This window comes from Neopelma chrysocephalum, unplaced genomic scaffold, assembly GCF_003984885.1.
Source record: "Neopelma chrysocephalum unplaced genomic scaffold, ASM398488v2 Primary Assembly neopelma1_80b, whole genome shotgun sequence".
Classification (NCBI taxonomy): Eukaryota; Metazoa; Chordata; class Aves; order Passeriformes; family Pipridae; genus Neopelma; species Neopelma chrysocephalum.
Window position 1 is genome coordinate 2,351,887 of NW_020897742.1, and position 16,259 is coordinate 2,368,145.

General features: G+C 34.9%; 1 protein-coding gene across 2 annotated transcripts in view; it reads left to right on the forward strand.

Moving 5' to 3' along the window:
- Nucleotides 1–15,495, forward strand: part of SMC6 (structural maintenance of chromosomes 6) — a 38,830-nt gene extending 23,335 nt beyond the window's left edge. For both annotated transcript variants that reach the window (XM_027690227.1, XM_027690229.1), the window contains exons 18-28: nucleotides 922–1,082; nucleotides 2,230–2,365; nucleotides 3,448–3,528; nucleotides 5,292–5,462; nucleotides 7,568–7,705; nucleotides 8,458–8,603; nucleotides 9,291–9,416; nucleotides 10,766–10,871; nucleotides 12,139–12,291; nucleotides 13,631–13,728; nucleotides 15,049–15,495. In XM_027690227.1, the coding sequence (XP_027546028.1) occupies nucleotides 922–1,082; nucleotides 2,230–2,365; nucleotides 3,448–3,528; nucleotides 5,292–5,462; nucleotides 7,568–7,705; nucleotides 8,458–8,603; nucleotides 9,291–9,416; nucleotides 10,766–10,871; nucleotides 12,139–12,291; nucleotides 13,631–13,728; nucleotides 15,049–15,157 (1,425 nt within the window). In that variant the 3' untranslated portion in view covers nucleotides 15,158–15,495. The remainder of the gene's footprint in view (nucleotides 1–921; nucleotides 1,083–2,229; nucleotides 2,366–3,447; nucleotides 3,529–5,291; nucleotides 5,463–7,567; nucleotides 7,706–8,457; nucleotides 8,604–9,290; nucleotides 9,417–10,765; nucleotides 10,872–12,138; nucleotides 12,292–13,630; nucleotides 13,729–15,048) is intronic.
- Nucleotides 15,496–16,259: the final 764 nt, after the last annotated feature.

Genomic DNA, 16,259 nt, shown 5'->3' on the forward strand with positions numbered 1-16,259 from the left:
TGTCTGTAATGGATAAAAGGGGTAGAGCAAGTTTTGTTTCCCTTCCTGCCTGAGGAGAGGTGAGGACCCTGATGGAACTAACGACACTTACTTTTTGTGGATTTTATTTTCCTCCAAAATCTCTTGTCCCAGTTTGTCCTCTGGCATTCCTACTGGAAAACAGGCAGCTCATGCTCTGTCGAGCGCAGAGCTGACTGTTTATTAAGCGTGGCTGTCACTGAATGTATGTACAGCTCAACTTTCTAGGCTTTTCTCATGGCAGGAATATTAGATTTGTTATTCCCCCTCTGCCTTACCTAATCACTGATTTTCATAATGTTACCATCTTTGAGCCCTACCTGAACTATATCAATTGAATCTGAAGTATTGTGTGGAAGAACTGATGCTTCTGAATAGAGAACACTATTGCCTTGGACAAAGGCACTTTTAACCGCTTAGTCTGACACTGTCAATTTTTTTTTTAGCAACATGTTTGTTGGTAATGTTACTGACATTACACTTTAATTGAATATTGTTGGATGTACTTCATACCTTGCTTTGGAAGATGGTTTCCTGTATGTTTATTCCACTTCTGACTACTGAATACTAACCTTTTGGTTAGTGTTTGTTTTTTTTTTCCCATGGCAAATTACAAGGGATTGATTAGACTACAGAATTTACAATGTAGATAAAATTGTAATAGAATAAAATAAATGAGTAGCTAAACTTGCTGGGTTCTTGAGAACATAAATGTCTTGTTCAACTAAGAAAAGTAAATTCTTGACATTATAAATTTTTTTCCACATTCTTTCATTACTGTATTTCTTATTTCATTAGGAACTGAAATTATTTCTGGATGAGAGCATCTAGACAACTTTTAAATTGTTATCTTTAATTGTTGTTGCTTTTCTGTTGGTATGATAAGGCCATTGTGTTTTTCAGAGCAACCGTAGAGCTCGTGAGGTAATGCAGTCCAGTCATCCCCCAGCAAACTGTAAAGAAGCTTTCACTGGTGAAGGTGATCACGTCTTTGAAAGACGGTATTACTCTTCCAATTACTCCAGACCCAAGTACCTTAGTCAAGATGTTGAAGCAGAAATAAGGTTAGCATCTTGTAATGTTGTGTTTGTAAAAACTGTACTTGTTGACATGAGTAGTGGAATCGCTTATTTGTCTATTTGCATGTACACTACTCTCTAATCTCTCCATTTTCTTTCTGAGATTTACACTTCTCTCCTGAGAATTCTAGAAAATCTCTTTATTTCAGTGCCTTTCTGTGATAGATGCAAAACTGGATTGTATCTAGTTATCTTTCAGCTTGTGGCAAGTAAGGATTTGTTGTGCTGGATACTCCAGGAAATCTATCTACCTTCTTTTTGAGTTTACAGTTGGAGAAAATGAGTATGGAGTCAAAGCTGTTTCTTTTAAAATCTAACACTTGAACAGTGGTGTCATAGTTTACTGTAAGGGAAACCTGATTTTCCAAACCAAAGCACATATCCTACTACTGGTTTCAAACTTTGTATTTGTGCTTTCTCAGGCTTTTGACTTCATTCATGGTAGGTATCTCTGAGAATTCTCTCACCTTTTATATTTTTAAGGTTTTTCTCTCTCATTGCTTTCAATATGGTAGTTAAAAAAGCAAAATGTACTTCAAAGATTGCAAACGAACTGTCAATAAACAAATTGGCAACAATAGATTACTTTTGAGGCTCAGATTATATTAGAGACATATTAGGTAAATATTTTAATTTTAGTATTAATAGCTGATAGTATACACTGAATTGAATGTTAAAATTCATTTCTATGAACCCAAAAGTTTTAAATATGTCTGTTAATTGTACTTTGTTCATGTCAGTATATAATGAGCTTCACTCAAAGATTATCTTAACTTTCTGTGGTGGTTTAAAAAAAAGCAACTGGAAATTAAACCCCAAATAAACCATTCCACTTCCACTCACCCCCCTCCAGTAAGAGAGGGCAAAGGCAGAGACTATGAGTTGAAATGACAGTTTACTGAAAACAAACAGCAATGGAATAAGAAATGCACAGTAATAGCAACAACCAGGACACTTTCAAAGTGTGACAGGAATTCCATTGCTAGTTTTGCCATGGAGGGATGATGTAGGCTAGTTGAAAAAGAGTGCATTTTTACCCTTTGTCTTGTCATTCACGTAATTTTTGTGTTTTTCTGTGTGTGTCATAAATAATACCTGTGTAATATATCTCAATATCACTTTGTTTATAAAGTCACTTGGATAAAGAGATTGAAAGCAAAAGGGCACAGTTGACAGCATCTCAGCAACATTTATATTCCATTGAAAATGAGATTAGGCAAAATGAAGATCATCTTTATGGTCATCGACGACACCAAAAAGAACTACAGGTAAAAATAAGAACAGTGTTAGTTTTTAGAAACTCATCAGTCTTTCCCTATTTCATTTTGACTTCTGCAATGTATTTTGACTGAGTGATAGTTTTTAATGTTTATCCTTACTTTTGTTGTTTGCTTTCCTGTTTTTTATGTTCGTAATATACTCCCATAATTTAGGACAGAGTGATAGGACATCAGTCCTAACATATGCTGTTGTTTCTGTTTGATATCTTTCTTCCCCTTTGTGCATAATCTCACAAATTTCTACTGCTTGTTTTGACACTAATAGTGCACGGAACAGACACTTGCATCATATAATCCTTCTCTCTCCTTTATTTCTGTTGAGGCTTGCCTCTTCATTCCCAGAATCTTGCTTATTGTCATGCTCTTCATATATACTTTTATCCCATTTTGGTATGCTGGGACATGTCACATCTTTAAGTTTTCTTAATTTTAATTTCTTTAAAACCATTTTACAACTGTTAGCTTCCTTTTTGTGTTTTCTGGTACTCCTAGGTAGGATATTGGGTACTGGAACAGGCTCCCCAGGGAAGTGGTCACAACACCAAGCCTGACAGAGTTCAAGAAGCGTTTGGACAATACTCTCAGGCACATGGTGTGACTCTTGGGGATGGTCCTGTGCAGAGCTTAAGTTTGGACTCGATGATCTTTGTAGGTTCTTTCCACTCAGCATATTCTGTTATTCTGTGATATATATTTGTGGTGGCCAGTGATGCTCCAGGTAGGCAGTGTAAGCTAATGCATGTTATATAAGGTTATATTCACTAAATTACAAATAAAAAGCAGCAAAAAAACTGCCATGTGGACTGAAATGCTGAAGATAAATATTTGAAGAAAAAATAATTATTCAATTCTTATATTAAATACAAATGAAATAATGATTTTCAGTGCACATGACTTTCAGATCAAGTTATATCTTACGAAAATTAATTCCATAGGTACGTGTGAAGAGTTGTCTATTGTTAGTCACTAATGAAACTAAAAAAATCAAATATCTTCTGTGATGACTTAAATGAACAAATGTGAACTTTTCTCTTGAGTTAACTTAAGGATGTGTTTGGGTTTTTTTTCAGATAAAAATAAGAACAACAAATGGAGAAATAGTAGATCTTGAAAATGTGGAAGAACACCAGTCAGTGGACATCCGTATATTAGTAAGAATAGATTATCAAATTATATCTAATCAGCATATGAAATTATGTCTTTTAATGTTGACAGTGTTTTGTAATAAGCAAAGTTGGATGAATAGTCAAGAATGTAACACTTGCTGAAATTGTAAACATTTCTGTAAATGGAGTGATTTTATTTATTTTTGGTGATTTTTTAAAATATTTTTTCCTTCTTTTTTTCCGTCTTTCTCTTTGGTCATGTGCTTCCTTTCTCTCTTCCTCTTCCCCTTCCTCCTTTTCTTCTTCTGCCTTTTTCTTTCCTCATTCCAGACGTGCAGTGCTGTAAGACTCTGGTTAGGGAGAAGTGACACTGTAGGTTTGAAGGTCAGAAGTGGCATCATCAAAGCATAGGTAAAGGCTACCCTGGAGCATAATTAATGCCATAGCACAACTGCTGTGCCCTGAACCCACAGGTTCTTCCTTTTCTGTAGCTTCACCATGCACAAATTTCAAGTTAATGTATTGCCCTAGGGAAGGACATGGTAGGATGATGGTTCCTTCGAAGTTCTTATTGTTATCAATGTGTTCCTAGAATATGTGCAAAATAGTTTAAGAATAGAGAAAATATTTGATGATCTATTGTGATTTGTGTATTAGTGGCTGTGAATTTGAACTGTTGCTCTGTAATATGCTGATGTATAGATGGCCAAGATTTAATTCTGAGAATTATGCTGCTAATAGTAATCCTGACTGCAGTTGTTTCAGTTAAATTCCATGGCAATTTCCCCAGTATTTTATCTGGGATCAACAAGAGTCTAAGTTGACCAGATTTTTTTTTCTTTAATTGCATCTGGTGTTGGCACAAACTCACCCTTTTTTTGGTAGTCTGTCTTAGTCTGTATGCACACGTGCATGTAACTAAGCATTTCAAAATTTATTCAAAAAGTAAACGATCAGTACAGATTCTGAAAGCTCTTACAGAGTTTCTCTTTTCCAGATAACCTAATTCTGTTGGGTTTTTTTAAAAAAGTATATTATTTGATGAGATGGAAGATAGTTTATTACCTTTTTGTAGGAGAATATCTTCCTCTTTAAAAATTACTGGACACTTGCTTGTTCAACATCAACGTTTTTACAGTTGATTTCTGTTAATGGTCCTATGCAGCTGTTAGATTTATGTATTTGCTTCTCCTCATTCCTTTCTTGGATTTTGGTTTTTGTGTTTTCTGTGCTTTCTGACCACTACTGTGGATTAATTGCTCTTTTTTCACTTGGTATTGATTTTCGTTGCTACCTTGATTTCACAATTGTTTGATTGTGAAGAAGACTCTTAGCAGTACAGAGTTTCATTTACATATTTTTCCCAGGTTTTGCAATATTTGTCTTTGTGAATCAGAAAGTATGTGTGATGATAATTCCTTAGGAATGGTCTAGTTTTCTAAATAACAAAAACAATCCACTTACTCTTCCTGTATTCCTTTGTATACTGTATGTACATATTCTGTCATGGATCCTGAAGGAAGTTTCCTTATTCTTTTCATTTTTTTCATCACTACTCCCAAATAAAGTCCTTTATAATTATGAAATTCCACTTTTATTTTGGAGTTTGATTTAGTGGTCTCCTACAAGATTTGTCAGTCTCTTCTTTTAGGCTTTCATGACAATTACATTGAGCTGCTCATGCTCATATTAGAATTTTAAAGTACTTCATATAATATTGTATCCTGGTAGTAAAATTAAAATCTGGTACAGTAATTTACAAATGTATGTCTCCTTTTATTATTTCTCACTTTAATATATTTTGACAGCAAGATGAAGCTGAAGAAAATAAGGCTAAGATGGAATCTGTAAAAGAAGACATGCAACTACAAAGCAGAAAAATGGAAGAAATGAAAAATATTCTCCTGGAAGCTGAAAAAAAATTAAAAGAAGTAAAAGAAAAAATTCACGAAGTAGAAGAAGTTGCTGGTCCAATTAGGGTAATAATAATTTCATATTGTATTTTTTAATTTGCTCCATTTGTGTGGCAAGGAGAATGAGGTTAAGAAGAGGTGAGGCACGAGAAAAGATCGTGCTGCTTCCTGATACACTTAAGGTCTGCCTATAAAATGGAAATGGAGCATTCCTTCTAGAGCATGTTGAGAAATAATCTTGGCAATATTTTGAAGGTGATGTTGATTGTAAAGTGTAGTTGCTGTAGTGTTTTATGTTCAAAGAGAGTTCATTTCCAGGTATCTTTTTAGCAATGGAGTGAAAAGGAAGGAAAAATAGTTTCCTTGGCTTTCCTTTTTTGTGCATCATATTTGCTGTTTTGGCATGTTTCTTTCTAGGAAGCCTTGGCTAAGAATGTTCATAACTGTTTATTTCTCAAAATAGCATTTGAAGTTCTTTATGAAGTGGTTTTTATTCTATGAAGTTGCATAATCCCAGAAGGTACCAGTACCTAGTTTTAATTATTCAAGACTACAGAAGGCACCTGTAAAAGGCAGAGAAATACCAAGACTTAAGACAAATAGCAGAGAGGTGACATGGAAAATGTGATACTGACAAGAACTGATGGTTTGAAAATGGAAAAAAGAAATAAGAGTCCATCACATTTACGGTATTGTAAACTTGTAGAAGGATGGAATGACGAAAAACGTAGAAGGATCACTATCCTAATTTCTTATATGTCTCACTTAAACTGTGTATTGCTATGTAGTCAGCCCAAATTAAAAAAGTAAGAGCAAACAAAAAGAGGAAGGAAACAGGTCAGGAAAGCAACCAATAAATATGTTCTAATGTATCTAATATGGAAATTCTAGAGATATGATATATTTTAAAAGAACCACTGTGTAAGGAAAGAGAATAGATCTATTCAGAATATGAGAATATTATTATTGCTTGTTATTTGGAACACTGAACACAATAGAGGGCAGCTCTAAAATTCCTGAAAGGCTTTTAAATGAGATGTGTTGTTAAGTGTTCTACAGTTGTTTAATAACTTGTAAGTTGTGGCTTTAAGATAGGATTTGAAAAAAGTAAGAGCATCTGTTATTGTTGTTGGTGTTTGGTTTTCTTGTTTGTCGTTTTGGGGGGTTTGGGGTGGTTTTTATTTGTTTTTTTTGTTTGGTTTGGGTTTCTTTTCTTTTTGATTGTTAAGCCATCTAGTGGACAGGGATGAGGAAGGAAATTATGCCTTAATTTATGTCATTCTTTGTACCTCTTTGCTTCTCTGGAAAGATATATCACTTCAACAGTATCAACACTTATATAGTATAGAAGTTGCTGGTGAAGGGTCTGGAGCACAGTTCCTGTGAGGAGCAGCTGAGGGAACTGGGATTGTTTAGCCTGGAGAAAAGGAGGCTCGGGAGGACCGTACCACTTTACAGCTACCTGAAAGGAGCTTGTAGCGAGGTGGGGCTCGATCTCTTCTCACAGATAACAGAGGAAATGGCCTCAAATTGCAAGAGGGGAGGTTTAGATTAGATATTAGGAAAAAATTTTTCACAGAAGGAGCGGTAAAACAGCGGAACGAACTGCCCAGGCAGGTGGTGGAGTCACCATCCATACAAAAAATGTATGGAAATTGCACTGGAGGACATGGTGTAGTGGTGTTTATGCTGGTGATGCTGGATTGATGGTTTGACTTCATGATTTTAAAGGTCTTTTTCAACCTTAACTATTCTATAATTCTATGACTTTATATTACAGGTATAACAGGACACTGAATTTTCACACAGAAATGCAGTTCTGGCTGATGTCATTACACAGTCATCAGAAATTCTGGGTAGAATGAAATGTAAAAAATAAATCTATATTTTTGAGTTTTAGGAGAAAGGATGGTTTTTTTCAAAGAATTAAACATCACTTCAAGATATGATTCCTAAAATCATTGCATGTATTTAATATGTCCTTGTCAGAATTGAGTATAGACTCTCTGATAAGCTGCTGTTAAAGCTTCTGGACTCTAGAAGGAGTAGCCTTACTGAAAGGAAAATCAATTAGACTGTGTTAAAAACAACCTGTGACAAGTCCATAAACATGTGGAGAGATTCTCAGGAATCTACCCCAAACAGCTCTCATCATTATTTGTTCCAAACAGGATGAATTAAACCAGGTTGAGTCAGAAATGGAAAGCAGTAAACGCCATTTGCAGCACTATGCAGACAAACAGAAAGAACACTTGGCTTGCATAAAAAAGCTCAAAGAATTACTGGCTGCCAAAGAAAAGGAACTAGAGGTATGTGTGGGGTTTTTTTTTTTCTTTATTGAAGTCAGATGGTCATGATCCTTCTAATATTTAATAATAAATCATTCCAGTTGTGTGACATACAGACCATGTTAATACTCAGCTACACTGAGTACTCTCTCAGGTATCTCCTAACCTGACTGTCAAAATCAAGTAAAAGTAATTTTGTGTAAGTGAATTGAGGCCTCTTTTTTTCTGACAGGACACAATTTCTGTCTTGACAGATAAGCTAGGGATTATCCATCTAGGACTATGTCTTCTGTATTTTGCAATGAGAAGATAAAAATGACTTAACCTTAAAATTTGCATTTTAAGTTAAATTGAATAATGCTGTTCTGGTTTCTTGGATGCTAGGTTTTTCATTGTACAGACCCCATATCTGATCTTTTGAAGGCTTAGCTAAACTTTATTAACTAACTTGGAAATCACATCCACAAAGACTTTTGGAAGACTATTTAATTATGGTGATTTCCATTCCTTATTTATCTGTATTAGCTAAATAACTGTGATATTATTAAAAATCTCAGATGGATACAGTTCTTGGCACTGAAATAACTATCTACCTATAAATATTGTTAGTAAAATTGTTAACTGGGTTTGCTGTGATGAATACACAAAGAACAGCACAAAAACATTGTCTTGCTCAGAGACCATGTTTTTCCATAGCCTAAAATATTTATTGTGAGGACTAAACAGATTTTGAAAAAATGTATCAATTAGTTGAACTTCAAACATTACTTTAGGAAAAAACGGCCCAGGCCAGGCAAATCTACCCGGAGCGCATCCAGGTCAGCAGGACTGTTAAGAGTCTTGATGCAGAAATGAATCGCTTCAGAGAGAAGATAAAATCAGAAACTAGTCTCCATGGAAACAGAGAAGAAATAATACAGTAAGTCATCTTAACTGTGTAAAGTTGTTCAGGTAAGATGGAAAGGAGAGGGGAGGGAAGAGTTTTCTTAGTGACTCACTGTGCATTTATGTGTGTTTTTAGTACTTAAGCTGTGTGTGAAGGTATGGAAATGTGTTGTACTGATTTGCAGTCAACCAGTACTGAACAGATTTAGGAGTCCTGAAAAACCCTCCAGTGATTTTAAGCAGCATCTGTGCTATATATATGACATTACCAGTAATTAGGTACCCTCCTAGTGTTCAGAAATATCCCAGTTATGACTACACAAACATAACTCACCATTGTTCTGTGATGCATTGAGTGTTAAGCATACTTCTAGTTTGCGTAACTAATGCACAAGTTAGAAAGTTACTTGACGTTTTAAATACAGTGTCTTGCAAGGGAGAACTCCCCTCAGATATTCTTGAGCATGGGGAACCCAATCATTCATTCTCTGATGCTAGAGTTTATTGTCAAAAGAATTAAAAATAGAAATAAGATTTAATTTTTGACCATTTTTGATTTGTTAACAGTGTCTTATTTGACTAATCAAATGCTTTTAGATTTAACATAAATCCTCACAAGAGTTTTCATTTGAATATTTTGATTATCAAAATGATTTTCAGCATATACAACAATAGCTTAGTTTTAATGTAATGCATGTTAACTTTCTGTTAATCAAAACAGGCAATTTCATGATGCAAAGGAAAGATATGAGGATGCAAGCAGTAAAGTAAAGAATTTAAAGAAATTTTTTAGAGTGCTGGAAAGAATCATGGCAGAGAGGGTCAAAGCGTATCAGCAATTCCTACGGTAAGTTAATTTCATTGTAATTTCAGGTTTCAGATAAACTGACATTTAAGTATGTTCCCATATTCCAGGGTGAAAATTAAAGAGCAGACCAGTGAGAACACACTGTCTTTAGGCCAGTGTTCACAACAATCTTTTTAACCTAAGCTTGTTCCCAGTTTCAGTTCTGTCATTCCTGACAGTTTAGGGGAAGCCTGGACTGACAGCTAGAAAAGCAGTGTGATAGTGGAGGCTGTATTTTGCTTCACACCAAAGACCTCGACTGTGCTGACTTCATCCAAGGCAGCTATGTCTGAATGCTGATTTTGGTCAGTAGAATATCATCAACGTACTAGAACTGAAATAATCTGGACTGTCACTCATTTTTATTGGTCATAATTACTGGTGCTGAGCTCACATAATTTCATTGTGGGCCAAGCACTTTTCCTCTGCCATGTGCTGAAAAAATTTGAAGATCTCTGTTAAGATTCTATAATTTGACAGCTTCTTCTCCATAGTGGGAGTGCACCTCTTCTGTCTTGCTTCAGTTCCTTAATGTCCTATACGTATCCATGAAGATTTTGTGGTGACCTCCCTTTAAAAGGATTGATGGTCTGTTTTCCAATGCAGCACTTCATCATCTATCATTCCCTTCAGCAAAATTGAGGGATATCTTTGTTGGCTCTGCTTTTTTGTACTTTTTGATCTGGATTTGGGGGAGGTGCGAGTATGATCCTGACAAATAGTGATGATGAGGAGAATCCCAACCTTTGCAGGTGGAAGTACAGAGATAGTAGTGGGCAAGATTTACTTGCAGAATCTGATACTTGCCTTATGGTGCCCGCATATGTCAAATTCAGTCTTAGTCCTGGTGCCCAAGTTTGAGTATGAATCCCACCTTACAATGTGTTAAAGAACCATAGTTCTTTCTTGGAGGAACTGTCATGTGTTGTCTGTTGGGCTAGAATATGGTAGCCCAATACACAACTCTCTTTAATTCCCAGAATCTACCAAAGGCCATGTAAATTCCTTACTGTGCAGTCCTAGTACTGCATAGGGAAGCAGTGGAATGTGGTAATTGTCTGTTGAAGTTCTGGAAAAATGGTGTAAAAAGCTTCCGGTCTATTAAAACAAATTCTAGAAAATACAAAACTGTACATCTGGTTTTCTTATCTCCTTGCTTTGTGTCAGTGATTCTCTGCAGATGTTAAGCATTGAATGTCACCCACTTAAGAGTGTAATTGATTTGAGAAAAGTGTTATTAATGAGCAGGCCTTAATACTTAATGATGTGGGATTGTTGATAAACATCTGTTGTCACTTTTTTATGTATTGTAAAACTTGCTGACCTAATGCTTGTTTGCTTGATTTAAGTATCCTTTCTATACGGTGCAAAAGCAGCTTTGAGGGATTATTGCATGTTCGAGGTTGCTCTGGAAAAATACTTTTTGATCACAAGAATGAGACACTTTCCATAACTGTAAGTTATTTTATATTACTTCAATTATCATAATATGTAATTAATTATTACTTTTTTGATCTCAGGTGCTAGGACATGTATTGCAAAGGATAGAATAAATTGTTCTTCCCTCTCCAAATTGTGATACAGTAATCTGTAGAATGTTGTTGAAAACTAGCAAGAATAAAAAACATTGCCATCTTAAATGGGCGGGTTGCTAGATTACAGGAAATAAATTTAGATTGTTGTCTTGTACCAAGGAGAAGAATTCACTAGTGAGTCATCCTAGAAAGTCTTTCAAAGTAACTCATTCCTGTTTCATTGATAGGAAGTTCACCATTATTTGTGTGATTGTGTAATGGCTCTAGTTGTTATTTAAACAACTTTTACTGACTTAAAGCTTCAATATTGTGGGTTTCTTTGTGTATCTTTTAACATAAATCCCAAAAAGTCATGAGTTTATATACTTCTATTTCTGTGGGAGACTTCAGTTTTAGGAATTAAGGGGAAAAATGTGCAGTGACAACATAAATACGTGTTGTTGCAGTCTTAATTAAACAAGTGAAGCACATGTATCTGAAGAATCAAACTCAGTCCATAAAATATCAAATCATTGACTGACTTCATGGGAATATATATTTTTTAATAACTGATGTCTCATGTTTCTGACAATAGATCTATATTTAGTCAAGGGAGGTAAATTGCAAAAAGAAAACAATTCCCCCCAAAAAAGATCCCACTCCAAAATAATTCTTTTCCTGCTGAACTTGTGAAAGGTAATGCAATTAACAGGACAAGAAAATGCCTAAGTTTTATCTTACAGGAGTGCCACAAGATGTCATCCTAATCAATGGAACCAAAGGGCTGTTCACAATGTTTCATGCACTCCAGTAAAGAAACTCTTCTGCCTTTAAAATTCCACTGTAAATCAATTACCTGATTTTCTGTTGTGGCTGGTAACCATTGGATTTTACTGTAATGTAACTACACTAGTTAACATTTATGAACCATTGTTTAACAGCTATCAAAGATAGAGAATTGAATAAGAAAACACTGGCATAGTCATTCAGTCTGTATTTTACTGTGATATAGGAAGTTGCAGTGATCCTAGAAATGTGTTATTAAATGGTTAGGAGCCATCCCATTCCAGAATGGCAGTTGCAGCGAGTTGCAGAAAATTGTTCTCAGGTGATATGCTCATGTATAATGTATTTGCTGTTAAAATTATGATTCTGTTAGTAAGTCTCTGTCTTATGTCTAAAAATCGCTTCAATGTTTTTATTTCAAGGTTCAGTTTGGAGATGAAGACAAAGCTTCCCTTACTGATTTGAGAGCCTTATCAGGAGGCGAACGTACCTTCTCCACAGTTTGTTACATTCTTTCTCTGTGGAACATCACTGACTCTCCTTTCAGATGCTTGGATGAATTTGATGTCTACATGGTATACTTTAAACTTAAACTACATCTCCTACTACAATTTATATAAAATACTGAAATAGTTGTATTGTTACTTGTATTTTGTTAGATTTAAAACCACCACTGGTAACTGTAAATAATAAAAAGCCCCAAACCAATACCCAAATTCCCCAAACCAAAATTTAGGGATCTTGTTCACTTTGTTTAGTGTCTTTTGAAGCTTATTTTGTTTCTGAAGTTGGTGTCCAGAGGTATGAGCATTTCTGTTAATGTACATGCTCAAACCTTTGTTCAGCATAAAAATCATAAATCAGCTGTTACTGTGTTTGTCACAGATTGCCTCTGCATTTTGCTGTACCATTCTGGGCTTGGCATGTGCTTAGGTGTCTACCAATATTGAGATCAATGTGGGTTTTTTTTCAGAGCAAATATAGCAATTGAGTTCACTGTTGCTACTCAGGAAGTCATTTTATACCTAGTAACATCTTTCCAAGATGCTGAGATGCAGAATAATAATAAATACTAAGGTCATCTAAAACTGGTAAATCATATTTTTGTAACAGCATCCCTGGATAGGACATTAACCAATTTTAAATTTTTTTAAAAATATGTATTTGCTCCTTATTAATATGCAGGGTAGTATGGTTTGAGAAAATAATTCTATGATACAGAGAGTTGAAAGTGCAATATTTAATTTTGTCTTCAGTGTCAATCACCTATTTACTGGGAATTACAGATCTAGAGGAGAAAAAAGATAATATACTTCATATATAAAGAATTTTAGAGAGAGATCCCTAGTTTCATGTGGAACAGTTACAGCAGCAAAACTTGGTTAGTTCCTGCTAGAAACAGCTTCCCACTGTGTATCTCCTTCAGTAAAGCCTGATGCATAAGGTTGTGTTCAAAATAGATGATAATAACAGTAATAATCCCAATAAAAACAAGCTCCATAATGTCTTGGGTTTCATGCAGCCCTTAAATCCTTTCGGGTATTATTGAGGCAGATTTTTACTGGAAACATTGTTTTACTAAAATACATTTCATCTCAGCATATCAATAAAGTAAGAAGTATTACATGTATATCAAAGCTGATAGAATAACAGTGAGTAGGAGTGTGTGATTATTCTGATAGAAACTTTCCATTGTCCATGGATACTAAAAAGTACAGTTTAAGAATCTCCCAGACTGTAATTTGTAGTTTTTAGAATTTAACCCTAATGTTTCTCCAGCTTAGATGTTATCAGACTTTTCTTTAGCAAACCTTTACTGTATAGGAATTAATTCTGGTAGGTTTTTACTAGAATCATATTTTTAATGTGTTTACTATGGTCAATATTACTACCTGATAAATCTTTTGTCTTTAGGACATGCTTAACAGAAGAATTGCCATTGATATGATTCTGGAGAGGGCTAATTTTCAGCAGTATCGACAGTTCATTTTGTTCACCCCCCAAAGCATAAGGTAATACCGTTGTGTTTTATATCGTGGTAGAAGAATTACAAGGAATTACTAAGTTCTTTTGCAAGAAGTGTAACTTGAAAAAATTAAATATGAAGAGAAAGAAATTTTGCTGTTTGTAGCAGTAGAACATCAACAATTAGGCAGTTCAGTGCTGATAGTTCTCGGAATTTAATAGTTTTTTTTACTCTTCCTTACGTAATGTCTGTTAATATGGTAATTCAGTGGGACTTGAATCAGTTTATCTGAAGTAAAACAACTTTTTGAAATGTTTTATTTTGTCAAGCAGGCTCCTTGTCGTTTAGTGCCCTGTATGTCCCTCTCCCCTCCCGAAATTAACAGAAGACAGCATTTTTTCTATTAATACTACAGTACTTTCAAGGTGTTTGTCACTTGAGTTTATTTTATTTTATGGGTTTTAATATTGCTGATCTAGAGACTCATAACTTACACCATGTTTTGAATTTTTGATCTAGTAGCTCAAAATTGTTCCAAAACCTCCATAAGTCCCTGGTAAAGCCATGCCCAGCTTAAGGGAACAGTCACTGTCTAACCCTGTGCAGGTAACTCCTCCCTATGAACCCAGTGTAACCAGTGAAGCCTGAAGGGGGTAATTAGGCAGTCTTCAAAATGAAGTTGATTTATTTTAATTGTCTTCCCTCACTAGAGTATATAAAAAATAGGGTAGTAGTGTTCTGTTTTTATTTCAGTGGAAATGCTTTTGTGGAGATTTTCTGAAACTAATAAACATACAGGAATTTTTTGTATGGTTACTTTTTAAAAGTTTAATAATTCAAGTGCAGTTTGGTTTTGTTACATTGTTACATGTTGCATGTTCAGCAAATATTAAATTTAACAGAAGTATGGAGGCACCTTCAGGAAAAAATAATTTAGGATGATCAGTGTAGAAGGCTATGTAAATGTATGTTTAGTAACTTTGCTCATTCTTAGTGATTGCATGTGAGTGATTGCACATGTATATAGTGCCTATAAGGATCTGTAAGGCAAATAAAACGGTATTCCATCACTGTTTTATTTGGAGGTTTTTTGTAAAAGTACCTTTTCTCTAATTAAGGTAGTCTAATTGTTAGAAATCACATGATGGAAATCAGTCCTTGTCTTTACCTCAAGCTTTTAGTGAAGTCTGGGTCCAGTATCAGTTCAGTGAAGCCTGAATTTCACCCCGTGCTGCTGTTTTTTAAGACTGTCAAATTAAAAAGATGGAGTTATTTCAAGGAAAATATGTAATGGAAAGAATCAAATGGAAATATTAAAATTTGTGGAGAAGAAACACTGTTTAAATGATGCATACTTTATTTTTAGATCTCTGCCTAAGAGTCCCCATATTCGAATTCTCTGCTTGCAAGACCCTGAAAGAGGCCAAAGACAATTGAATTTCCAAAATAGGACAGACTGTGATGAAGATCAATAAGTATCTCTTTGTGAATATGGCATACTATTGAGCACAAATGTGGAATAATATATATAAAGTTATTGCTTCCTGATGCTGAAGAAGGGGATGTTTTATTAGATACTCTCAGGAAGATGTTTCTGTATTGTTATTATTATTTTTTAAAGAATTTACTTTGTGTGTGCACAGACCAAGAATAGACAGAGTTTGTATGATGAGAAAATTTTCAATGTTCAGTTGATATTTTTAGCTACCAACTAATAAAATTTTTTTAACAGTTGTTCTGTTTTTTCTTCTGGAAATTTGAAATATATTTTGTATAACTATTAAGTAATATTTTAATAAACAGTTTGAACTGATACTTGTGGTAATGTTTTAATGTCTCTACACATTTAAAATTAGCATTAAGTTAAAAATACTGGTTTCTTCCTAGCTCTGCTTTATTTCTTAAACATGTGCTAATTAATACATGCAGTAAAACGTGTTTCATTGATTTTCCATTGGAACCAGAGCAGCTGAACATGAGAAACTATTAGTACTTATACTTTCATAATTAGAGAAGGGAAAAATTTATTTGCAGTATATTCTCTGGGTGTAGAAACAAGTGCTTTTATTTCTTTTCCTAAAGAGTTGGAGTTTCTTTGGACATGAGCTTACAAAACTGTAATGGGTTTGTTACCCTCCCTGGGAGGGAAAAGGAACTAAATACATGACCTGATTCATATTGTGCCAATAAGCTATTCCATACCATGTTACGTCAGCTCCGATATAAAAGACATGAGAAGGAAGCAAGGCCTCTCTCTTCTCTTCCCGGTAGCTGCGCAGCATAGTCAGGCCATTTCTTTGGAGGAGGAGAGCGTTCTCGTGGGGAAGTAGTCTTCACTGTTAGTTGTTCTCTGGGTGTACAGTGTTTATAGTTTTTTTCCTCTCTGTGTAAATATTAAACCGCCTTTCTTAGCAAGTTCAGTTTTGCAGGTTTTTTTCCTTTTCCCTCTTTCCTCCTCCCCTCTCCTCTGGGGGAGGTTAAGCGCAGGCCGGGTGGATACCTGGCCTTCAGCTAAGGTAAACAATAACAATTCTGGTGCTGAAACCCAGGAAGACTGCCAAGAAAGGTTGTTTATAT